The sequence below is a fragment of the Danio rerio genome, chromosome 13 (genome assembly GCF_049306965.1).
Source record: "Danio rerio strain Tuebingen ecotype United States chromosome 13, GRCz12tu, whole genome shotgun sequence".
NCBI lineage: Eukaryota > Metazoa > Chordata > Actinopteri > Cypriniformes > Danionidae > Danio > Danio rerio.
In genome coordinates, this window is record NC_133188.1 from 4,438,384 (window position 1) to 4,459,832 (window position 21,449).

Genomic DNA, 21,449 nt, shown 5'->3' on the forward strand with positions numbered 1-21,449 from the left:
ATTTTCGGGATTTTCTGCGCACAAACTGTATTACCTGTATTAAAACACTCCCTGTGACAGTGAGACCTAGAAGCCAATGATACAAATTGGAACTGTTTGTACTCGGAAAGGACCCGAAATGCGCCAGCGTGTCTTTATAGCGGAGAATGGCCTCTAGTGGAAGAAGCACATACAAACACCCATTTGTCCGTACACGCTGCTTTCATATTAATTCCCCGACGTCCTGCCTCGACACTATAACATAAAGAGGACGTCCAACCCTGAGAAATGACGCCCCCATTCCCCCCGTGAGCAGTGGGAAAACACACCACAGCAGTCCGGAGCGGAGCAGCTGCGCCAGAGTGCGGCGCAGCCGGGGTGGAGATACGCGAACGCCGCCGCTCTCAGAGCCATTCTCCGGCTCCACAAGAGACGAGTCCTCATCGCCTTTTGTTTTTGTTACCATTATATTAGGAGGAGAGGACAGGGGCGCCGTCTACATACTGGACACACAGACGCTTGAGCGCGCGTAAAACACGGCGTTCTAGAACGTCTTCCAATCTTGACGCGCTTTGATGTCATCCGGCGTGTCAGGGTCGGATCGCTTCATTTATAGCAGCGGGTCGACATTAAACTAGACGCAGATCACATCCAGAGTTATCCCTACTCGCTGGCGGTCAGACATGGAAGATGGTCCGCCTTCCACAAGCTGTTTCCGAAGGTTCACGGACTGTTTCCTTGGCTCAAGTAGGTGTACTTTAACATTTCCCTTGCGTACTTGTTAGTAAGTGTGGCGTATAATGCAACGTTTTGTTTTTCTTGCGCACTGGGAAACTTTTCTTTTGTGTTCGTTTTATGTATGCGAAGTTTTACTGGCAGTTCCAAGGCATTGTTAATGATTATGTCCATTGCAGTGCAAGTTGTTTGTGTGATTTGTCTGTCATCACCTGTTATTTGTGTGAAGTTTTAGTGCAGTAGCTGATGGGTGGGGACTTGCATGTGAGAGATGGTGATGATGGCTCATCCTTTGGATTAATGATAAGTGGCAATAAACTTGTTTTCTGGGATTTCTTCTTTATGTTAAAATGCACACACAAGTCAACTGGTGTATACTGGAATGTTAAATAGACAGTGCGTTTTTTATTTTATAGCATCATGCTGTTAGTAAGCCAAAAATTGCTGAGGGTAAAACGGTTTGTTTGTTTGTTTGTTTAAAATATAGTTCTTGATTCCAGAATAATGCACTGTTCCATCATTTAGTAAGCAGATGCTTTCTTTACATACTGTATACTGTATAGGGCATGAATTTGATGTCATATCAATCATAATCTTCATCTATTTAAACATTTCTGCACGACTTTTTGTTAGATGTTGCTTGTGTTTTTATTTTCTTTAGTGTCTATAAATAATTATTATGATCCACTGATTCAATATTATGTTCTGCTGTACAGTGCTCAGCATATATAAGAACACCCCTCACAAATCTCTCTATTAAATTCATATTTTTAATAGGAAGCTATGCAATATTATACCTGTGCATATACATTAGATTGGTCCGTAGAGAAGCCAAATCTGGAGCTTATCTAAAAAAATAACTTATGATAACGGTCCAGAAACTAGCACAGCCAAATTTATATGTTATAGAATTTTTTTATACAAATCTAAAACAAGAGAAGCAAAAATATAGAAAAATTTAGTTGAAATTTTGTAGGTTGTAATTTATTTTTTTGCAATATTTTGCTTGAATTTAATTCTATTATCCTTCAATTTTGTAATTTTTTTGGTAACTAAAATATAAATTTAATAAATATATCTGTTTAATAAATCTGTTTTGTTTAAATGCACCAAAATTAAATTCACTGAGAAATAGATAAAAATACTCATTTTCAAAATGGGGTGTAGTCAATTATGCTGAGCACTGTATATGGCTATATACAGAATTACGAAGCCACCTGAATTATTAGCCCCCCGTATATTTCCCCCCCAATTTCTTTGTAATGGAAAGATTCAACGCATTTCTAAATAATAATTTTAATAACTAATTACTAATAACTAATTTCTAATCTTTGCCATAATGACAGCATATAATAGGGCTGCACGATATTGGGAAAAATCTGACATTGCCATGCTTTTTTAATTGCAATATATGAATATACTTTCACCAGATGACTTCAATAGCTCTATTTGGTAAGAATTCGGTACAGAAATTTAATAATCAAGTGTAAAACAGCAATAAGCTGCATCTTCATTGTATAAATAATTCAATTAAATAATTATATTAAAGAATTCAAATGGTGCATTTCCTTGTACTGAATGCTTAACTGCCCCACCAAGAAAAAAAATGCATTGCATTTCTAAACTTCTAATGCTGCTAGTTAACACACTTAATGCATTTTCTTTCAACACATCCCATCATTTCTTAAACCTCAACCTCTACCAAATGGTGGACATGTCAGTTTATGGTAAACGTACCAGAATTAACGTATACTATGTACCGGAATAAACATATACTATGAAAAATCAAAAAATATGAAGTGTAAGATCAATTTATTAAAAAAATTACAAATTTTTGAATACTAAATCTTTATTTTTTGTTGAAGTATGCCATAAAATAATTCAGATTCTTATTTAGCACGTTTTCTTGCTTTTTACTATAAAACGAAAATCACGCAGAGTTGTAGAGTTGTCAAGTCTATAATATATACACTTTAATATAGTATTAGTATGTTTTAAAAGCATTTACTAGATATTACTATAGTATTTTTTAATGTGTGGGAGCATCATGGACCTGAAATCTAAAATAACAGATCAACACCAGTAGTGATCTGTGTACAATTTGTCCACATCTCATGTCACATTTTTCTTCCTGAAACAAAGAATATGTCAGTTTATGGTAAAGTACTAGAATTAATACATATACTATGACAAATCTATATGAAGTGTAAGACAAATTTGTTTTAAAAAAATCTAAATAAAACATTTTTGAATGCTAAATTATCTTTATTTTTTGTTTAAGTATGCCATAAATAATTTCAGATTCTCATTTAACAGATTCTTATTTAACAATTCTCATAGTTTTTTTTTTAACAATAAAATCAAAATCACATAAAAGCGCTGCAGTGTTTGAGCTAAGTAGTCTGCCTTTACTGGAACGTGTATATTCCATACAAAGTGTGAAGCAGATTGATTAGTTCTACCTACATGAATCGTTGTGCACTCGTGGCATTCTGAAAAGTTCAGATGTTTTCTTAACTAGGTGTACCTGGAAAATGCATGTGCTTCACATTCACCAACATGCACCCTAAGCTTATTGACATTCCATCTAAGGCGCGCGCTTAGCAGCCACATTTTAATACAACTATAGCCTTCCTACCGAAACTACATAACGACTTTTTCTTTTATCGTTATTGACAGTGCTGTTCGGTTAATTAATATTGAAACTGATTTTAGTACCCAGCCCTACTAGTATTCAGTTTAAAGCGACATTTAAAGGCCTAACTAGGTTATCTAAACAAGTTGGGGTAATTAGGCAGATCATTGTGTAGCAATGGTTTATTCCGTGGACAATCAGAAAACGTATAGGGCTCTATTTTAACGAACTAGGCGTATCTAATCAGTGTATATATAAATTTTTTAGATATTTCATTTCTTTAATTATTTTTCATTTGTAAAGATATTTGTTTATTGCTGTACATCCTGCGTGTTCTAAGCAATGTATAAGCGAGGCGCACAAGTAAAGCGCTATACACTGTACTTAAGTTCTGCTTTTAGCTGGTCTATTGCGGTCTATTTTAGTTCCTCAAAATAGCAAAGCGCCAACAATGTGCCTTAACACTCCTCTTTTCTAGACCAAAACACCCTGAGTCCACAAAATGGCGCAAATGGTTTTGCTATTTAAACAAAATGGCAGAAAACAGGAAAATTAAGGTTGCATTGGTCTGAAAATAGCAACACATTGGGGCAAACATGTCTTGCTTCTTATTGCGCCGCGTGTATGATAGGGCCAGCCTGATCTCACGAGAAAACGTAAGTATTGTACGTTTTGGCAGTTTAGTGGCTAATTCGTACGAATTCGTACAAGTTCAGTCGTAAGAAAATGTACGATTTTAAAAAGGAGGCGTGGCACCTAATCCCACCCCTAAACCCAACCGTCATTGGGGGATACGCAAATCGTACTAAAATGTACGAATTAGATTGTACGAATTTGTACGAATTAGCCACTAAATGAAAAAGTTACGAATTGCCGTGAGATTGTGTTGTATAGGGCCCTTATTGTTTAAGGAGGCTAATAAAATTGACCTTAAGATGTTTTAAAAAAAATTAAAAGCTGATTTTATTCTAGTTAAAATAAGACTTTCTCCAGAAGAAAAAAATATTATAGGAATTACTGTGAAAAATTCCCTGCTCTGCTGAACATCATTTGGGAAATATTTTAAATATTCGGGCTAATATTTTCTCCAACTGTATTGTTATCACACACACACACACACACACACACACACACACACACACACACACACACACACACACACACACACACACACACACACACACACACACACACACACACACACACAATACAAATATGCAATAATGTAAATTTTGGTATAACAATATTATTGTGCATGCACTGTAAAAATATCCTGGTTGCCTTACATTTTTAAGCTGAATCAAATTAACCCTATGAGTCCATTGAACTTTTATTATGTTAAACCGATTTAAAACTGCTTGCATAATTTATAAAATTAAGTTGGTACATGATTAACTAAGTTTAATAAGTTATTGTTCATATAAGTGTTTTACAGTGTATCTTTTGATTGAAAAAAAATACATAAAACGTTCATCCTAAAGCAGGTTGCATATTGCAATTTGTTAAATCAGTAATTATATCAATAAGAAAGTCATTTAATTTCATATTCATATTTCTGAATACCTAAATTTCTAAAAACAAAACAAAAAGCAAGGCCTCACTTTAATGCTCCTCTCTCCCGCGTGTTGTTTAGATGGCGGTGGCTTTGTGTTTAATCACGTCTTCGCATGCAGGCTGTGATAAAATTGTTGACATTATTACCCACAGTGCAAAGTGTGCGTATAGGACAGCAGAGTGTAGATGTTGTTCTCCTGACCTCCTCTGATGGCTATCATGACAGAATTAGCATTGAAAGTATTGACGTGAGAGCGCCGCGTGTCCTGGGACTGCTGACAGGTAATGGCAGAGGCTTTACTGAGGTTACAGTAGAGATGTCGGCTTGCTTGTGATTATGTTTTCTCCTGGCCAAGGTTTGTTTGAATGCAGTCTCGAATGCAAATACACAGGTTTAACACACTGTAATAACTGTGTTTACTTTGTTTATTATAATTAGAGCTGCACAATATATAGTTTCAGCATCTATATCGCAATGTGTGCATCTGCAATAGTCACATCACAGGATCTGCAATGTCAAGTTGGGATTATAATTAACCAAAAACACAGTTCACATGTTTTGTTGGGGCATTGTGAATCCTGATCTAATAGTGTGTATGATTTTCACATGAATGTGTTTTTAAGGCCTGGGACTGTAAGATTAAAGGTAATTTAACCCATTTGGGAACAAGAAATGATTAAGTTGGGTGACACGGTGGCTCAGTGGTTATCACTGTTGCCTCACAGCAAGAAGGTCACTGGTTTGAGTCCAGGCTGGACCAATTGGCTTTTCTCTTTGGAGTTTGCATGATCTCTCTGTGGGTTTTCTCCAGGTGCTTCGGTTTCTCCCACCGTCCAAAGTCATGTGGTGTTGATAAATTGGATGAGCTAAATTGTCTGTAGTGTATGAATGTGTGTGTGAATGCGTATGGATGTGTCTCAGTACTGAGTTGCAGCTGGAAGGGTATCCGCTGTGTAAAACATATGCTGGATAAGTTGGCGGTTCATTGCGCTGTGGCGACCCTTGATGAGTAAAGGGACAAGTCAAAAAGAAAATGAATGAATGAATGTAGTTGGCGGTTCATTCCGCTTTGGCGACCCCTGATGAATAAAGAGACTAAGCTGAAAAGAAAATAAATGAGTAATAACGATAACAATACTATTAATAATAAATAATGATTATTATTATTATTATTATATATATTTTTTATTATTAATGATGATAATAATAATGTAAAATTATATAAAATATAAAATAATAAGAAACAATAACATAATTTTATATAAAAAGTATAATATATTTATTTTATTATATAATATATTATATATTTTATAATATTTATAATATATATATAATAAAATAAAATTAAAACAGCAACAATAATAAAAATATTGATATTATTTTTATTTTTGTTATTAATGATGATAATGATAATAATATAAAATTATATGAAATATAAAATAATAGTTATTATTAAAAATAATTTATTATATAAAATGCAACAACAACAATAACAATAATAATAACAATATTAATAATAATAATAATATTTTTGATATCAGTGATAATAATAATAAATAATTATATAAAATATAAAATAGTAAGAAATAATAATAACATATAATAAAATAAAATATAATAATAATTATTATTAAAAATAAATATACTATAGAAAATATAATATAATAAAAATTACAATAATAATAAAAATAGATATTTTTATTTTTGCTATTAATTGTGTTAATAATTAATAATGATAATAATAATAATCTATAATTATGTAAAATATAAAATAATAAGAAATGATAATAACATATAATAATATAAAATATATAATAATAATAATAATAATAATAATATATAATTATTTAAAATATATAATATAAAACTACAACAACAACAACAACAACTTCTACTGCTATTATTATTATTTATTGTTATTATTAGACAGGATAGTTAAGACCAGCAGAAGAGTAAGAGTGTAAGTAAGAGTGTAAGAGTAATTGAAAGAGTCAAAGAATGTATAGGACGGCGACCCCTGATGAATAAAGGGACTAAGCTGAAAAGAAAATGAATGATAGAATAATAATAATATTAATAATAATAATAATGATAACATTACTATTAATAATAATGATGAAGATTATTATTATTATTACTATTATTATTATTATTTTAAGAGTAATTGAAAGAGTGAAAGAAGGAATAAGACTGGAATAATTTAAATAATTGAACTGCTAAACTAAATAATAATTCAGAATTCCTGCAAAGCTCTCCCAGCTGTAATAATGGAATGCAAAGTCTAAAGAATCATTAAACAAATAACGGCCCATTTCTGTAGCTGTTTTCATCAGATTACATGTATTTAACATTAAATAAGTGTTCATTTGGATACTCCGTGGTAATGCTCCTCCAGGAGTAGAGCAGTGTGTTGCTGAAGATGTTTTTTTTTCCTGTGTATTGAGGGAGTTTGCGGCCGGTGTGTCATTGCATCTCTCAGAGGCAGTGCTGAGTCTGGGCTTCCTGCTGCCGTCTGTGAGCTGCTGATATCAGCACATCACCGCACGTAAACAATGGCAGCATGCCATCCATTTCTACTTCACAGTTTTGGCATATGTCTTTTCATTTAAAAATACAATTTGTGGATTCTTATTATAATTATATCAGGCCATAAGTCTATATAAAATGCGTGGATCTTCCTGATCTCACCATAGATTTGCACTGTGCTTTTATGATGTATTTTAGGGCTGCATGATACTGGAAAAATATGCTATATTGTTATTAAGTATTGTGATAATAAAATTTCTTACAATGTACAACATTTTCCTTGAAAAATGCTATGGTTATATAAAAATGTATAATATAAAATTAATAATAATAGAATAGAATTAATAATAATATTAATGATCATTATTTAAAACAACAATAATAATACTATATAATATAATTATATAAAATATAATATAATAAAAATAATATATAACATAATATTAATAATAATTGTAATAATTATTATTATTTTATTACTGTCAATGATAATGATAATACTACATAATTATATCAAAATATAAAATAATAGTAATAATAATTATTACATAAAATATGTATATAAAATATTTATAGAATTTATAATAATATAAAACAATAATAAAAACAACAATTATTATAATAATAATATATAATTACATAAAATAATAATTCTAATATATCATCTTATAAAATATAAAATATTTTTTTCTATATAACTATATAAAAATATTTATTAATAATAATAATGATGATTATTATTATTATTACTTTAAAAACATCAATAATAATAATACTATAATTATATAAAATATAATATAATTAAAATAATAATAATAATAATAATAATAATAATAATAATAATAATAATAATATAAGATAATAGTTATAATTCTTATTATTTTATTTTTATTAATGATAATACAATATAAAATAGTAATAAGAATAATTATTATTATCATTATATAAAATATTCTACTACTACTACTACTAATATTAATCAAAATAATAATTAAAATAGTTGTAATATTAATGCTATATTAAATAAAATATGTATATAATATAGTTAAAGAAATAATAATAATATACAACAATAATTTATTATTAATTATGATAATGCTAATAATATATAAATACATAAAATAATAATTATAATATAATTCTATAAAATATCTAACAATAACGATAATAATAATACTATAATTATATAAAAATATAATAATAATAATAATAATAATAATAATAATAATAATAATAATAATATAAAAGACCACTACTAATAATATTAATTAAAATAATAATTAAAATAATAATAAATATTTTAATATTATTAATTATGATAATGATGAATTATATAAAATAATAATTATAACATAATTAAATAACATATGTTATATTATATTTGATAAAATCCTATAAAATATGTAAAATAGTATCAATAATGTATAATTATTTAAAAATATCTAATAATAATAATAATAATAACAATATAACCATTGTTGTTGTCATGTTTAATAAAGCCAAACAAACACAAAACATATCCAATTTTGACCTAAATTTAATTTAACCGTCTTTAGAATGTTGTTATTTTAACCCAGCAACAGATTTTAATGTTTTTTTTATTTACCCAAATAGTCTGCAAAACTCGAGAGCATTGGTTGATCTTTGTTCAGAATTTTGTGGTGATCAAGAAAAACATTAAGTATTTTAATTTGAGAGCTGGCTACATTTTATCTAAACACATTTTATAGTTAAGTCAAAATGATTCGCCCTTCTGTGAATGTTTCTTCTTTTTCAGATATTTCCCAAATGAGATTTAACAGAGCAGGGAATGTTTCACAATATTTCCTATAATATTTTTTCTTCTGGAGAAAGTCTAATTTGCTTGATTTTGGTTAGAATGAAATCAGTTTATATTTTTTTAAACCATTAAGGTCAATATTATTAGCCCCCTTAAGCAATAATAATAATTCAGGAGGGCTAATAATTCTAACTTCAGCTGTGTATTTGGTTCAATTTGACAGTATTTTGTCTTACCCCTCCTAAACATTAGATTCAAAAAAGTTATTCAGTCTTAAAACGTTTTTTAATGTATTTTTTTATCAGAATGTCTGGAACATCATGCTACCGGTGGCGTTGTGTTGTTTTATTTTAGCCCAGCCCTGTGTGTGTGTGTGTGTGTCTCTCTCTATGTGTGTGTGAGATGAACCTCTCCACAGAGGCCGTTTTTGAGGCTACTCCAGGTCAACATTAATGTGATCTGACAGGCCATCTACAGAGTGCTTAACTCAATGAAGAACGATGCATTGTCATGCAGGAAACGCTCATCGAAGATACTTCCTCCCCCAGCTGGATGTCATTTAATCATCCAAGTAAATTCCCTCCTCAAACAGGCATTCACTATAGAAGTCAACGAAACTGCCTCACGTCATATATAGTCAAAACTCTCTGCCAGACGTGCCACAAATGTCAAGGTGCACTTTTCAAATACTCATTACCAAGTTTTCAGGTATAGCTTTTTTTGATTAAACAAAGACATTAAAGGTCCCATGAAATTTGAAATAACATTTATTAGATGTTAGAGTCGGTATGTTAGTCTTAAAGGGGACCTATTATGCAACAAATTCATTTATAAGTACAGTTTAGGCACAGTTGTGTGGCAATAATCTGTGAATATAGCCAGCCTCTAATGGTAAACATTTATTATCATACTTTTTATAATCATACTCGATAAAAATAGTCTGCAGAAACACTTTGTTTGACACTCTCGCTTTGTACGTGTTTCATCAGAGGGGAAAGACCCGCCCATTAGTGACCATCTCTCCCTCATTAGCATAGACAGCCCAGAGCGAGAAGCAGCCATCCGACGTAAGGGTTTTGAATCTGCCACTATGCTGACACACAGGCATTTTTAGCTCTGCCCTCTATTGAAAAAGAGTCAGGGCCCTATCATACACTCGGCGCAGTGTGCCGCAAGGCGCGATGCAATAGTCTTTTGGTAGTTTCAGCTCTGCGCAAGAGTCGTTTTGAGGCGTTGCGCTATGCTGTTTAAATAGCAAATGCATAAGCGCTCATATATGCGCCCATAGGCGTTCTGCTCTAAAAAGGGAGGCGTTCTGAGGCGGACCGCTGGCGCGTTGCTATTTTGAGAAACTATAATAGATTTTTCATTAGACCAAAACTAACCCGGTCTAAACTCCAGCGCAGAGTTGCGCCTCGCTTACGCACAAGAGAGCAATAGGCAAATATCTTTACATATGAAAAAATGTAAATATTAAGGATTTATATAGGATATAATAAGAATAGATATAGGATATAAATATAAAGGATTAAGTAGTCGGTGGGTGGGTAGTGGGTAGGCTGGTCAGTCTTTGCTTTTGAAAATACTATTGGTTGGGTTTAGGGTAGGAGGAGGGTGGGTCAGTCAGTCGACAGAGGCCTCTGGTGGATTTATGTGAGAACAACAGCCACGAATGGCACTCGCGAGAGAAATTTGAGATTTTAAAAAAGCATACACAGCTACCTCTGGTGGATTCGCGAAAACAATAACTCCAAAACAATTTAGCTCCGAGGATGTATCACATCCAGAAATGTATACAGAGGTACGTTTTCAGAATGTGCCTGGGTTGAAAACTTAACATACACACTCTGGGTGTCAGACTTATTTTAGATCCTGTAAAAAGTGGCATAATAGGTCTCCTTTAAAGCATCTTGTGCATCAAATTGCATTTTAAAAACAGTCCATTATTAACTCGAAGAAATTCCACTTACAAAAAAAAGCATTTCTAGACCTTGTGGTTAAACAGCACCCCTCCCCCAATTTCTCTCACGTGCATGATTTTAACTGAAAAAAAAACTCTTTCTGCAGGAATGACCTTTGAATGTGTCCTTCACTGCTTGTGTTATCCCACAGTCTTGTTTATGCCGTTTACTTGTTGTTGCAAAGCATGAAAAGGAAGTCTGGTGGACCTGTTGGAATAAGCATGTTGATCATTATATAATTGTTTGGTTTTATCTATAACTTATTTGAGTTGCGACTAACTTCATTGTAGCACAGACAAACACACACATGCAGAAAATATACTTGCAGGTATCGTATTATTGTTTCTTTAATTATAGTATTGTGTAATTTATATAAGCAAATAATATATACATACACTCACTTTATTAGTTACACCTTTTAACTGCCTTAATCCTTCATGGCATAGATTCAACAAGACATCCTCAGAGACTTTGGTCCATATTGACATGGTAGCATCACACAGTTGCTGCAGATTTGTCGGTTGCACCTTTGATTGAGATCTGGTGACTGTGGAGGCCATTTGAGTACAGTGAACTCACCTATAGCGCATGTGCTTGGACCCTGGGGGAAACCGGAGCACCCGGAGGTGTGCAAACTATACACTGAAATGCCAATTCATCCAGCTGAGGCTCAAACCAGCAACCTTCTTGCTGTGAGGCGACTGTGCTACCCACTGAGCCACCAATAAGCCCCGCAAATTAGTTATGTGAACATCATTTTTAAGGTCTTTTCTGCAAATATAAAATAATGTTTCTGAACTTTGCTGAGTAGTTATTTATAAAATTGGTTAAATAATAACCTATATATGCATTCCCTCGTTGAAAGCCTTGTTTCTTTTAAAAGTATTATTTTATGTATTTATAAAAAGTGCTAATGTTTAATGCAATTTTTAATGTAATTTTAATGTAATTGCATTGTTTTTAAATGTTTTGCTTCGGGTTTAGTTCACTCTTCAAATCGGCAACACTTTAAAGACCTTTTTGAGCAAGTCGGTCAAAGCATGTTAAAATATCAAAATTATTAAAAAAAAAATGTGGAAAGCTTAAAGAGACAGTTCACTCAAAATGGAAAATTCTGTCATCATTTACTCATTTCTTTCTTTCTTTTTTTGTCTGCTCAAGATATTTCGAAGAAAGCTAAAAAACCAAAACCATTGACTTCCATAGCATTCATTTTTCCTGCTATGGAAGTCACTGAGGCTACAATTTGCACAGGCTGACCAAAATTGGACAGTCGAAGACTGGAAAAACGTTGCCTGGTCTGATGAGTCTCGGTTTCTGCTACCACATTTGGATGTTTGGGTCAGCAGAATTGGGCGTCAACAACATGAAAGCCTGAATCCATCCTGCCTTGCATCAATGGTGGTGGTGGTGTAATGGTGTGGGGGATATTTTCATGGCACACTTTGGCCCCATTAGTACCAATTGAGCATCTTGTCAATGTCACGGCCTACCTTAGTATTGTTGCTGACCATGTCTATCTCTTTATGACCACAGTGTACCCAACTTCTAATGACTACTTCCAGCAGGATAACATACCATGTCATAAAGCACGTATCATCTCTGACTGGTTTCTTAAACATGTTCATTTAATGTTCAAGAAACCAGTCTGAGATGATTTGCACTTTATGACATGAGTTCACTGTACTCAAATGGCCTTTACAGTCACAAGATCTCAATCCAATGGAGGACCTTTGGGATGTGGTGGAACGGGAGATTCAAATCATGGATGTACAGCTAACAAATCTGCAGCAACTGTGTGATACTATCAAGTCAATATGGACCAAAATCTCTGAGTATTATTTCCAGTGCCTTGTTAAATCTATGCCAACGGATTTAGACAGTTTTGAAGGCAAAAGATGGTCCAACATGGTACTAGTAAAGTGTACCTATTAAAGTGGCCGGTGAGTGTATATTTTTTTGTATTCAACAGAAGAAAGACACTTATAAAGGTTTGAAACCACTTAAGTATTAATGTTCATTTTCATATGAACTGTCCCTTTAAGGAGGAGTCTGATTTGACAGACCCATGTGTCATCATATAAAGTTTGTATGGGTTGAGCACACACTGTTACTCAGCACTCTGTTCGTTTGATGATGTCAGAACTCCAGAGCTCCTTTATGACCTTGTGTAAGGAATCTCCAGATTGCGAGTCTGCTGTTCTCATCAGAGCTTTCCTTTGTTCCCATTGCTCTTCTGGGAAAAAGGAATTCTCCAGATGTGCCTGGTAAAAAAAAAAAAAAAAAAGCATCTTTGGCCTCCTGCGAGAGCTGCGCTGTCAGATCAAACACTCCTTCTCCAATGCTTCAGCAGAGGCATACAGGAAGTACGGCTGGGAGTCATTAGGAATGTAATGATTCTGGTTCCAGTTCCACTCAATAATTCCATTTCCCTAACCGTTCTAGCAACCACTTAAACCTTTTTTTTGAAGATGTAACTCCTTTTGTAAATTTAATGTGCACTTTAAAAAAAGAAATTCATAAATATTACGGTAAAGTATTGTATTTCCTTACTCTAAAAACGAATCCCCAAAAATAAAGGTGAAAAATCTGCAGCTTGCCAGAATTTACTGTTAAATATACAGTAGAACATACCTGCAAACACTCCCGTTTTTCCCGGGAGTCTCCTGTATTTCAGACCCATCTCCCGCCCTTCTCCCATATTGTTCTGTCTCCCGGAATTCCAATACCCCCCACCCCCCACTACTCAGCTTTTTTGGTACAGTCCCCATGTGTGTCGAACCCAACACGCAACCATCTTCATACCCGCTCCCCGCCATCCCTTTGTGCGCACCTGCCCCCCCCCTCTTCACCTCTTCACTTCGCGCATGCCCCCCCCCCCACACACACACAGACACACGCACACACACTCTTTGCTTCGCACGCACCCCCGGATAAAATCTCCCAGAATTTATGATCCGAATGTTGTCAGGTATGCAGTTGAAACTGTAAAAGAATTTCCTAAATATTACAGTAAACTACTGTATTTCATTACTTTAAAAGAATTCATAAAATTCATAGTGAAAAGTCTGCTGCTGTGGTTGCCAGAATTTACTGTTAAAAATAAAGTAGAAACCACAATAGAATTTCCTAAATATTATGGTAAACTACTGTATTCCCTTTAAAAATAAATACATAAAATTTACTGTGAAAAATCAGCAGCTGTTGTTGCCAGATTTTTACTATTAAAAATACAGTAGAAACTGTAATATATAAAAAAAATTTAATTACAGGAAAACACTGTAATTGGTTACTCTAAAAAAATAAATGCATAAAATTTACAGTAAAAAGTCAGCAGCTGTGGCTGCCAGAATTTTAGTTAAAAATACAGTAGAAACCATAACAGAAGTAGCTAAATTTTACAGTAAACTACTGCATTTAATTAAAAAATAAATTTTACAGTGAAAATCATCATTTTTACTTTTGAAAATATGGTAGAAACTGTAACAGAATTGAAAAATATTACGGTAAACTGCTGTATTTCATTACCCTAAAAATTAAGTTTATAAAACTAACAGTGAAAATCAGCAGCTGTGCCAGATTTTTACAGTTGAAAAAACATTTTCAAAAAACATTTTCAAAAAAATTACGGTAAACTACTGTATTTCATTAATTTAAAGATTAAAAAAATATTGTACTTAAGCATCACTTTTAATAAATTCTGTTTGGTTTCTGCTGTATTTAATAATGAAGTTCTGGCAACCACAGAAGCTAATTTTCCACTGTACATTTTTCAGTGGGTCTAGTTCTGGCGACATCCAGTTATTAGTAGCAAAAAAAAAAACACTTACTAAATCGCTCGCTTCCTTCAGCTTAGTCCCTGTTAAGATTAATTTATATAACAGTGCAAGTAGACTTTCATACTTCACGTTGTACTCATCGTTGTACTATTATTTAAGTTATTATTTTATAAGTTATTTTCATTTAGTTTTATACTGTATACTTATAGATTGTAATGGTGGATGTTTTGCCTTTACCGTTTAACTCTAAAATCACAAAAACAGAAAGTTAGCACAGCTTCACAGGTATAGCCCAAACCACTCTGGATAAAAATAGATTGGATAAATAAATAGAGATTTAAAAAAAAAAGAAAAACGCAAAACAAAACATGTGACACCCCCCTGAAAAAAGAAAGCACTTGTGTGAATGCAACGCTCTGTTCACTTATAAGATTTAAGACTTCTATTATCAGGACTCTTTTTGTGCATTTGATCTTTTCATTTGTGATAAGTTTAACTCTGACTGTTAAAAATAAAAAAGACCTGAGACCTGAGGGCAAAAAGCTAATTTCTGGCTCCATGGCGCCTTCCTAAACATGTGAGTTTGGATGCGAACCACACGGCTATTAGAGGTCGCTTTACAGTGACAACATATTCTGCATAACTTGGCTGTGGTTTTATAAAGGGCAAGGCCTTGTGAACCTGATGGAAAGGACTCTAGTTAGCGGTGCTCCCAGTTTCAGCGCTGGCTTATCTCAATCTCAGCTGGCCATTTATAGCCCGTACCCTTTCCTCCTAATGACCACAGCCACGAGAGTGGAAATAATGCAAATTACCTTTCCGTGAAAGCTACTGTGTGTGTGCGTGGTATTACTGTAAATCCACTATATACATTCACTTAGTGAAGTGTGCCTGTCAGGTTTTGTGTATATCTGCTTACCATAATTTGGGGGGAGGGGTTATATTTGTGTATTAAAGTGAAATCTGACAGAGGTCTGTGGAATGGGCCTTTTTAACTTTTTAAATGTGTGTGTGTGTGTGTGCGTGTGTGTGTGTGTGCGTGTGTGTGTGTGCGTGTGTGTGTGTGTGTGTGTGTGTGTGTGTGTTTATTTAAGACTACCTTCTTATTAACAAACTATGTTCAGAAAAAGACAGTCACACTTTATTTTAATGCACAATTCACGCTACTAACAAACCAGTAACTAAGACTTTTAGCTCAATAAACTACTAATTAGCTGCTTATTAATGGTAGTAAAGTGTGTTTAGGTATAGGCTTTGGGTAGGACACTTGATCTAAGAGTTTTTTTTAGATATTTAGACTATAAACAAATTTGTATATTAAAGTGAGCTAAATCTGTGGAATGGGCCTTTTTAGCTCTTTAAACGTGTTTGAGTGTTTATTTAAGGCTTTTAAACAAAATATGTTGAGAAAAAGACAGTCACACTTTATTTTAATGCACATTTCACGCTATTAACAAACCAGTAACTTAAGACTTTTAGCTCAATAAACTACTAATTAGCTGCTTATTAATGGTAGTAAGCTAGTGGGTTTAGGTATGGGCTTTGGGTAGGACACTTGATCTAAGAATTTTTTTTTTTAGATATTTGGACTATAAACAAATTTGTATATTAAAGTGAGCTAAATCTGACAGAAGTCTGTGAAATGGGCCTTTTTAGCTCTTTAAATGTGTTTCTGTGTTTATTTCAGACTTTAAAACAAAATATGTTCAGAAAAAGACAGTCACACTTTATTTTAATGCAGAATTCACGCTATTAACAAACCAGTAACTAAGACTTTTAGCTCCATAAACTACTAATTAGCTGCTTTGTATTAGTAGGGTAGTAGTTGGGTTTAGGTGTGGGCTTTGGGTAGGACACTTGATCTAAGAATTTTTTTTAGATATTTGGACTATAAACAAATCAAATCAAAGTAAGTAGGTACGTTTTGCATTGTGATTATTCAATTTCTGTACCCGAATACTGCTAGACTCCCCAGAAAACTGTCAAATAGTGCTATTCAAACTATCTTGGGAAATTCACTTCGCAGAATTTATCACAGAACAAATAAATATTGCTATATCAGAATTTTTTGATCACACTTTACTATAAGGTTTTATTAGTTAAGGCATTTACTACCATCAACAATCTCAAGAAATGAATGCTTTAAAAATGCAGCAAAACCTTTTGGTAGGATTAAAAATGTTAAAGAAGATGTCCAAAATCTTTACCCAGAGACGGCATGTTTATAGACAGCATGTCACCAATGAGCAAATGAAGGATGTTGACTGTAACATTTAGTGAACAGTCACTAAATGGAACGAATGAAAAATTTAGAGCTGAATAAAGGAAGGACCGTACAAGGAATGGAAGAAAGGACCGAACTAATGAAGGAAGGACCAAACTACTGAAGGAAGGAAAGACCATAGGAATGAAGGAAAGATTCAGGGAAGGACTGAACAAACTAAGTAACGAAGGAAGGAAGGAATGAACAAATAATTGAATGAACAAAGAACCAAATGAGTAAGAAACAAAAGAATGAAGGAGCGAATATTAGAACGAATGAACGAAGGAAGGACCACCTTCAGGATACTCAACCCTACACTTTTGTCTTTAGGGTCATGTAAAGGCAATTGTCTATGGTTTGAAGATACTAGATGTGCAGCACCTGAGAAAAGGGTTGCATTGAAAATCCAACACAATGAGCAGCACAGTGAACACATTTTATAAGTGGTCAGAAACTTGTTAATAACTCATGAAAGAATAAAGTTACGTTTAAACCAAGCACACCATTGTTTTTACCATTGTTGTCAGTACTCTTTCCACCACTGACATTATCTTACATGAACAAATACTGTAATAAATGTATTGTTCACTGTATGTTCATGTTAGTAAATGCATTAATAACCATTAGCTATTTATTGTAAAGTGTTACCAGATTTTTCTAGTGCTTGCGCATCACCGTCCCAATCACCCTGAAACCCTTCCTTAGATAAGAAACATATGCTCTTCCTTACCTCTGGCCGGGGAGTCCCAGGCGGAGCGCTGACGCAGACACCCTGCTCCCCTCCGTCAGACACACACACACACACACACCCGCCTCAATCATGTCAGGCAAGTGAAAAGTAGTACCTTGGCAGTCTGCCCTTGACACCACTCCAGGAAGAGAGCGGTCGCTCCACAATAAACCATCTCTTCTTCTCTCTCAGGCCTTCCTTTGCTTTTGCAGTCTGCTGTTTTTGGTCACTGCACGATATAGGAGCTCCTGACTCTTTGGACACCAGCAGCGAGAGGCTGGCCGCACACGTTTTAGACCTATTAAATCTGAGGTCACTAGGTGAAAAGAAAAAAGAAGAAGAAAAAAGCAGGCCGGGGTTACTCTTAGAGTCTGAAACCAGTCGGTTGGGATTTATACATTTGATTCATTTTGATAAAGTGAGTGGAATTCTGGGGCTCAGTGGCTAGCACTGTCACCTATAGCAAGAAGGTCGCTGGTTTGAGTCCCAGCTGAATCAGAAGGCGTTTCTGTGTGCTTGCATGTTGCCCCTGTGTTGGCGTGGGTTTTCTCCGGGTGCTCTGGTTTTCCACACAGTCTAAACATGTGCTACACTCACAGAAATAAAGGTACGCGAGCTGTCACTGGTACACAAAAGGTACACATTTGTACCTAAAGGGTCCATATTTGCACCTCAAAAGTATTTATTAGTACCTACACATTTTAAGAGGAACACTTTTGTACTTTTTAGGTACTAATATGCACCTTTGAGGTATTAACATGAACATTTTATGTACTAATTTGTACCTTTTGTAAAGGTACTGCTGTGACAGCTTACCTAGCTTTATTTCTGAGAGTGTATAAGTGAATTGGATAAACTAATTGTATGAGTGTGTGTGTGAATGTGTGTATGGATGTTTCCCTGTAATGGGTTGCAGCTGGAAGGTCATCTGCTGTGTTAAACATATGCTGAATAAGTTAGTGGGTTTGTTCTGTGGTGGCAACCCCTGATGAATAGCCGAATGAATGAATGGAGTTCTGGATATGGGTACACTCTAAGAAGGTACAAACCCTTGTCACTGGGGCAGTACCTTTTTATGAGACAGAATTGTACATTTAAGACAAAGAAATAAATGTGTACCATTGCAGTTTGCTCATTTAAGGACATGATTTGTACCATGGGAAACCAAATCATACCATTGGTTTTTAAAGAGCCCATATTATACATGAAATAGGGTCATATCTTGGTTGTAAGGGTCTCCAACAACAGTCTAATATGCATGCAAGGTCAAAAAACACTTTCATGGTCTTATAATGTGCATTTATTTTTACCTAATTATTTCAGCGACTCCCGTATGAATCGTCCAGTGATTCATTTGTTCTCAAACCCCTCCTTAGCGCAAAGCTAATCTGCGCTGATTGGACCGATGACAGTCTGTTGCGATTGGTCGACTGCCTTCAGTGAGAGAGTGAAATGCCCAACAGCTAATCAGCTATATAAAAGTAATCACAGTTCATACACGCTCGATAGTGTAGGCGTGGATTTTAGCTGCCAGTGGGTCAATGTAAATACAATAGTGTACCTTCATCAAAGGTACAAATCTGATCCATAAAGGTACTACTACAGTGACAAGACACTTTGTACCTTAACAGGGCTCAACAATAAGGACTGCCTGGTGGCCCAGGGCCAGTGTGAAAGACACTCCGGACAGTAGACAGGTTTGTTACTGGCCCTAACGGCCAGTAACGATGAGAATGTTTTTGTTAACAACCATTACAGCGAAAAGATGGCAACATGGCGGCAAAATTAAACAATGACGCTCTAAGAAAACGTCTGTTTCTAAAGGCTTATAAGCAGATCATTACATGGGTACAAAATTAAGAAAATGAAAAAAAAAAAAAAAAAAAAAAACAGTTGTCAGTTTGGCAAGCCATTTTTATTAAAAATTATTTAGAATTGCATTAAAACACCAGCACATTTTTCATACTGCTCTTTCATTTGCATAAAATCTTGAATTTTGCTCATTATACATGTATTAACATATTTAAAATGTTTAAATTCTAGATTCACAGGCATAATTTTGCCACTATTTAAAATATGTGGCTAAGAAATAGCTATTAACTTTTTAGTTTTTTTGGTGGGGCTAGTGAAAATTTTGGCAGGGCAAGTAAAAATCTCAACCAATGGCCCGATCAGACCCGTATAAAAAAATCCTTAGCGTTGAACCCTGCTGATGTACCTTTTTTATGAGAACAATTGTGTATCTTCATTTCAGTTTTACCATAAAAGGTACGGAACAGTATCATAAGAGGTTTTTTCTGTATTATATAAGGTACAACTTTTATAAACGTACAAAACTGTTCCTTAAGGAACATTATTTGTACTACCATGTGCCTTTTTTTCTGAGAGTGTAGTTGACAAATAGTTGACAATTCTTTTTTTTTTTTATAAAACACAATTTTTTGAAGTAAAACAAAATATTTCTGTAGTTTGAAGTCTGTTGTTAAAAGTTTAAAGTCTAATGAAATTATAAGTGGTCACTAGTTTTATCTGTCGTCACACATTTCATTTTTATTTGTACTTTTTACTGAACTGTAAGGTGATTAATTAGCATATTTAGATTTTTGGGTGAACTATCCCTTTTATGTTGGTTTGCTTTATATATTTTGAGTCTCAAATTTAATGTTTGGAAAAGGAAAACAGTGACTTTCTTGGATGGCCTGAAGGCGAGCAAATTAACAAAACAAATGTTCATTTTTGGGTTAACTCCATTTGGATGTTGAGCTCATAAAACATTTATTTACAGCAATCAAAGCATGTCAAAACGAATTTTCTGCCCAAATAGTCCTCTAACTCTATTTGGACTGGGACTTGGCCTGTAAGATTTTATCAGGACGTCTGGTCACCCTACTATAACCTCCTCCTCACCCTGCGAAAAGGAAGATATTACGACTCTGGTCAAGTAGCTCCTTCTTCTCACTCCTGTTTTTTCCACACATCATTTCCCGAATAATGGAGAGAAAGCTTTATAAACAAGTCTGTCAGCTTAGTTTGAGTTATGGTGAAGGAATGGATGGAGAAAGATGCTTTTTCTGGCAGGATTTACAGTACCGAGTGTTTTATTTTTACATCTCTCGAGTCGTGTGGGGGGAATAGAGACGCTCAGACGGGCCAGCAGTCACACGGCGCTAAAGGATTAGACTATCTGTCATTTTTCAACCCCTAATCTTTGGTGGTTTTTACGCGTTTATTTATTGTTTGGCACACATGTTATCATGCTGTAAGCAAACATCTGGATTCTTTGCGATAAGAGAGTTTCTTCATAGAGTGTGGATGAAGTCATGTGCTTTTTCTGCGTACGTCCTACAGGAGATTCTGAATGAATTGTGATCTTTGATTAAACATTACCTTGAACCAGCCACCTAAATTCTGGAAAAATACCAGTTTCCTACTTTTTCATGTAAGACACCTGACTAAATCTGTTTTATTTTAGTGCTGTGAGTTGAGAAATTAGATACAGTATAGGC

At 34.1% G+C, this 21,449-nt stretch overlaps 1 protein-coding gene across 1 annotated transcript in view; it reads left to right on the top strand.

Annotated features, from left to right (window-relative positions):
* Positions 1 to 506: 506 nt before the first annotated feature.
* Positions 507 to 21,449, top strand: part of pde10a (phosphodiesterase 10A) — a 114,109-nt gene continuing 93,166 nt past the window's right edge. The window contains exon 1 of the mRNA NM_201102.2: positions 507 to 726. Coding sequence (NP_957396.2) covers positions 663 to 726 — 64 coding nt within the window. The 5' untranslated portion in view covers positions 507 to 662. The remainder of the gene's footprint in view (positions 727 to 21,449) is intronic.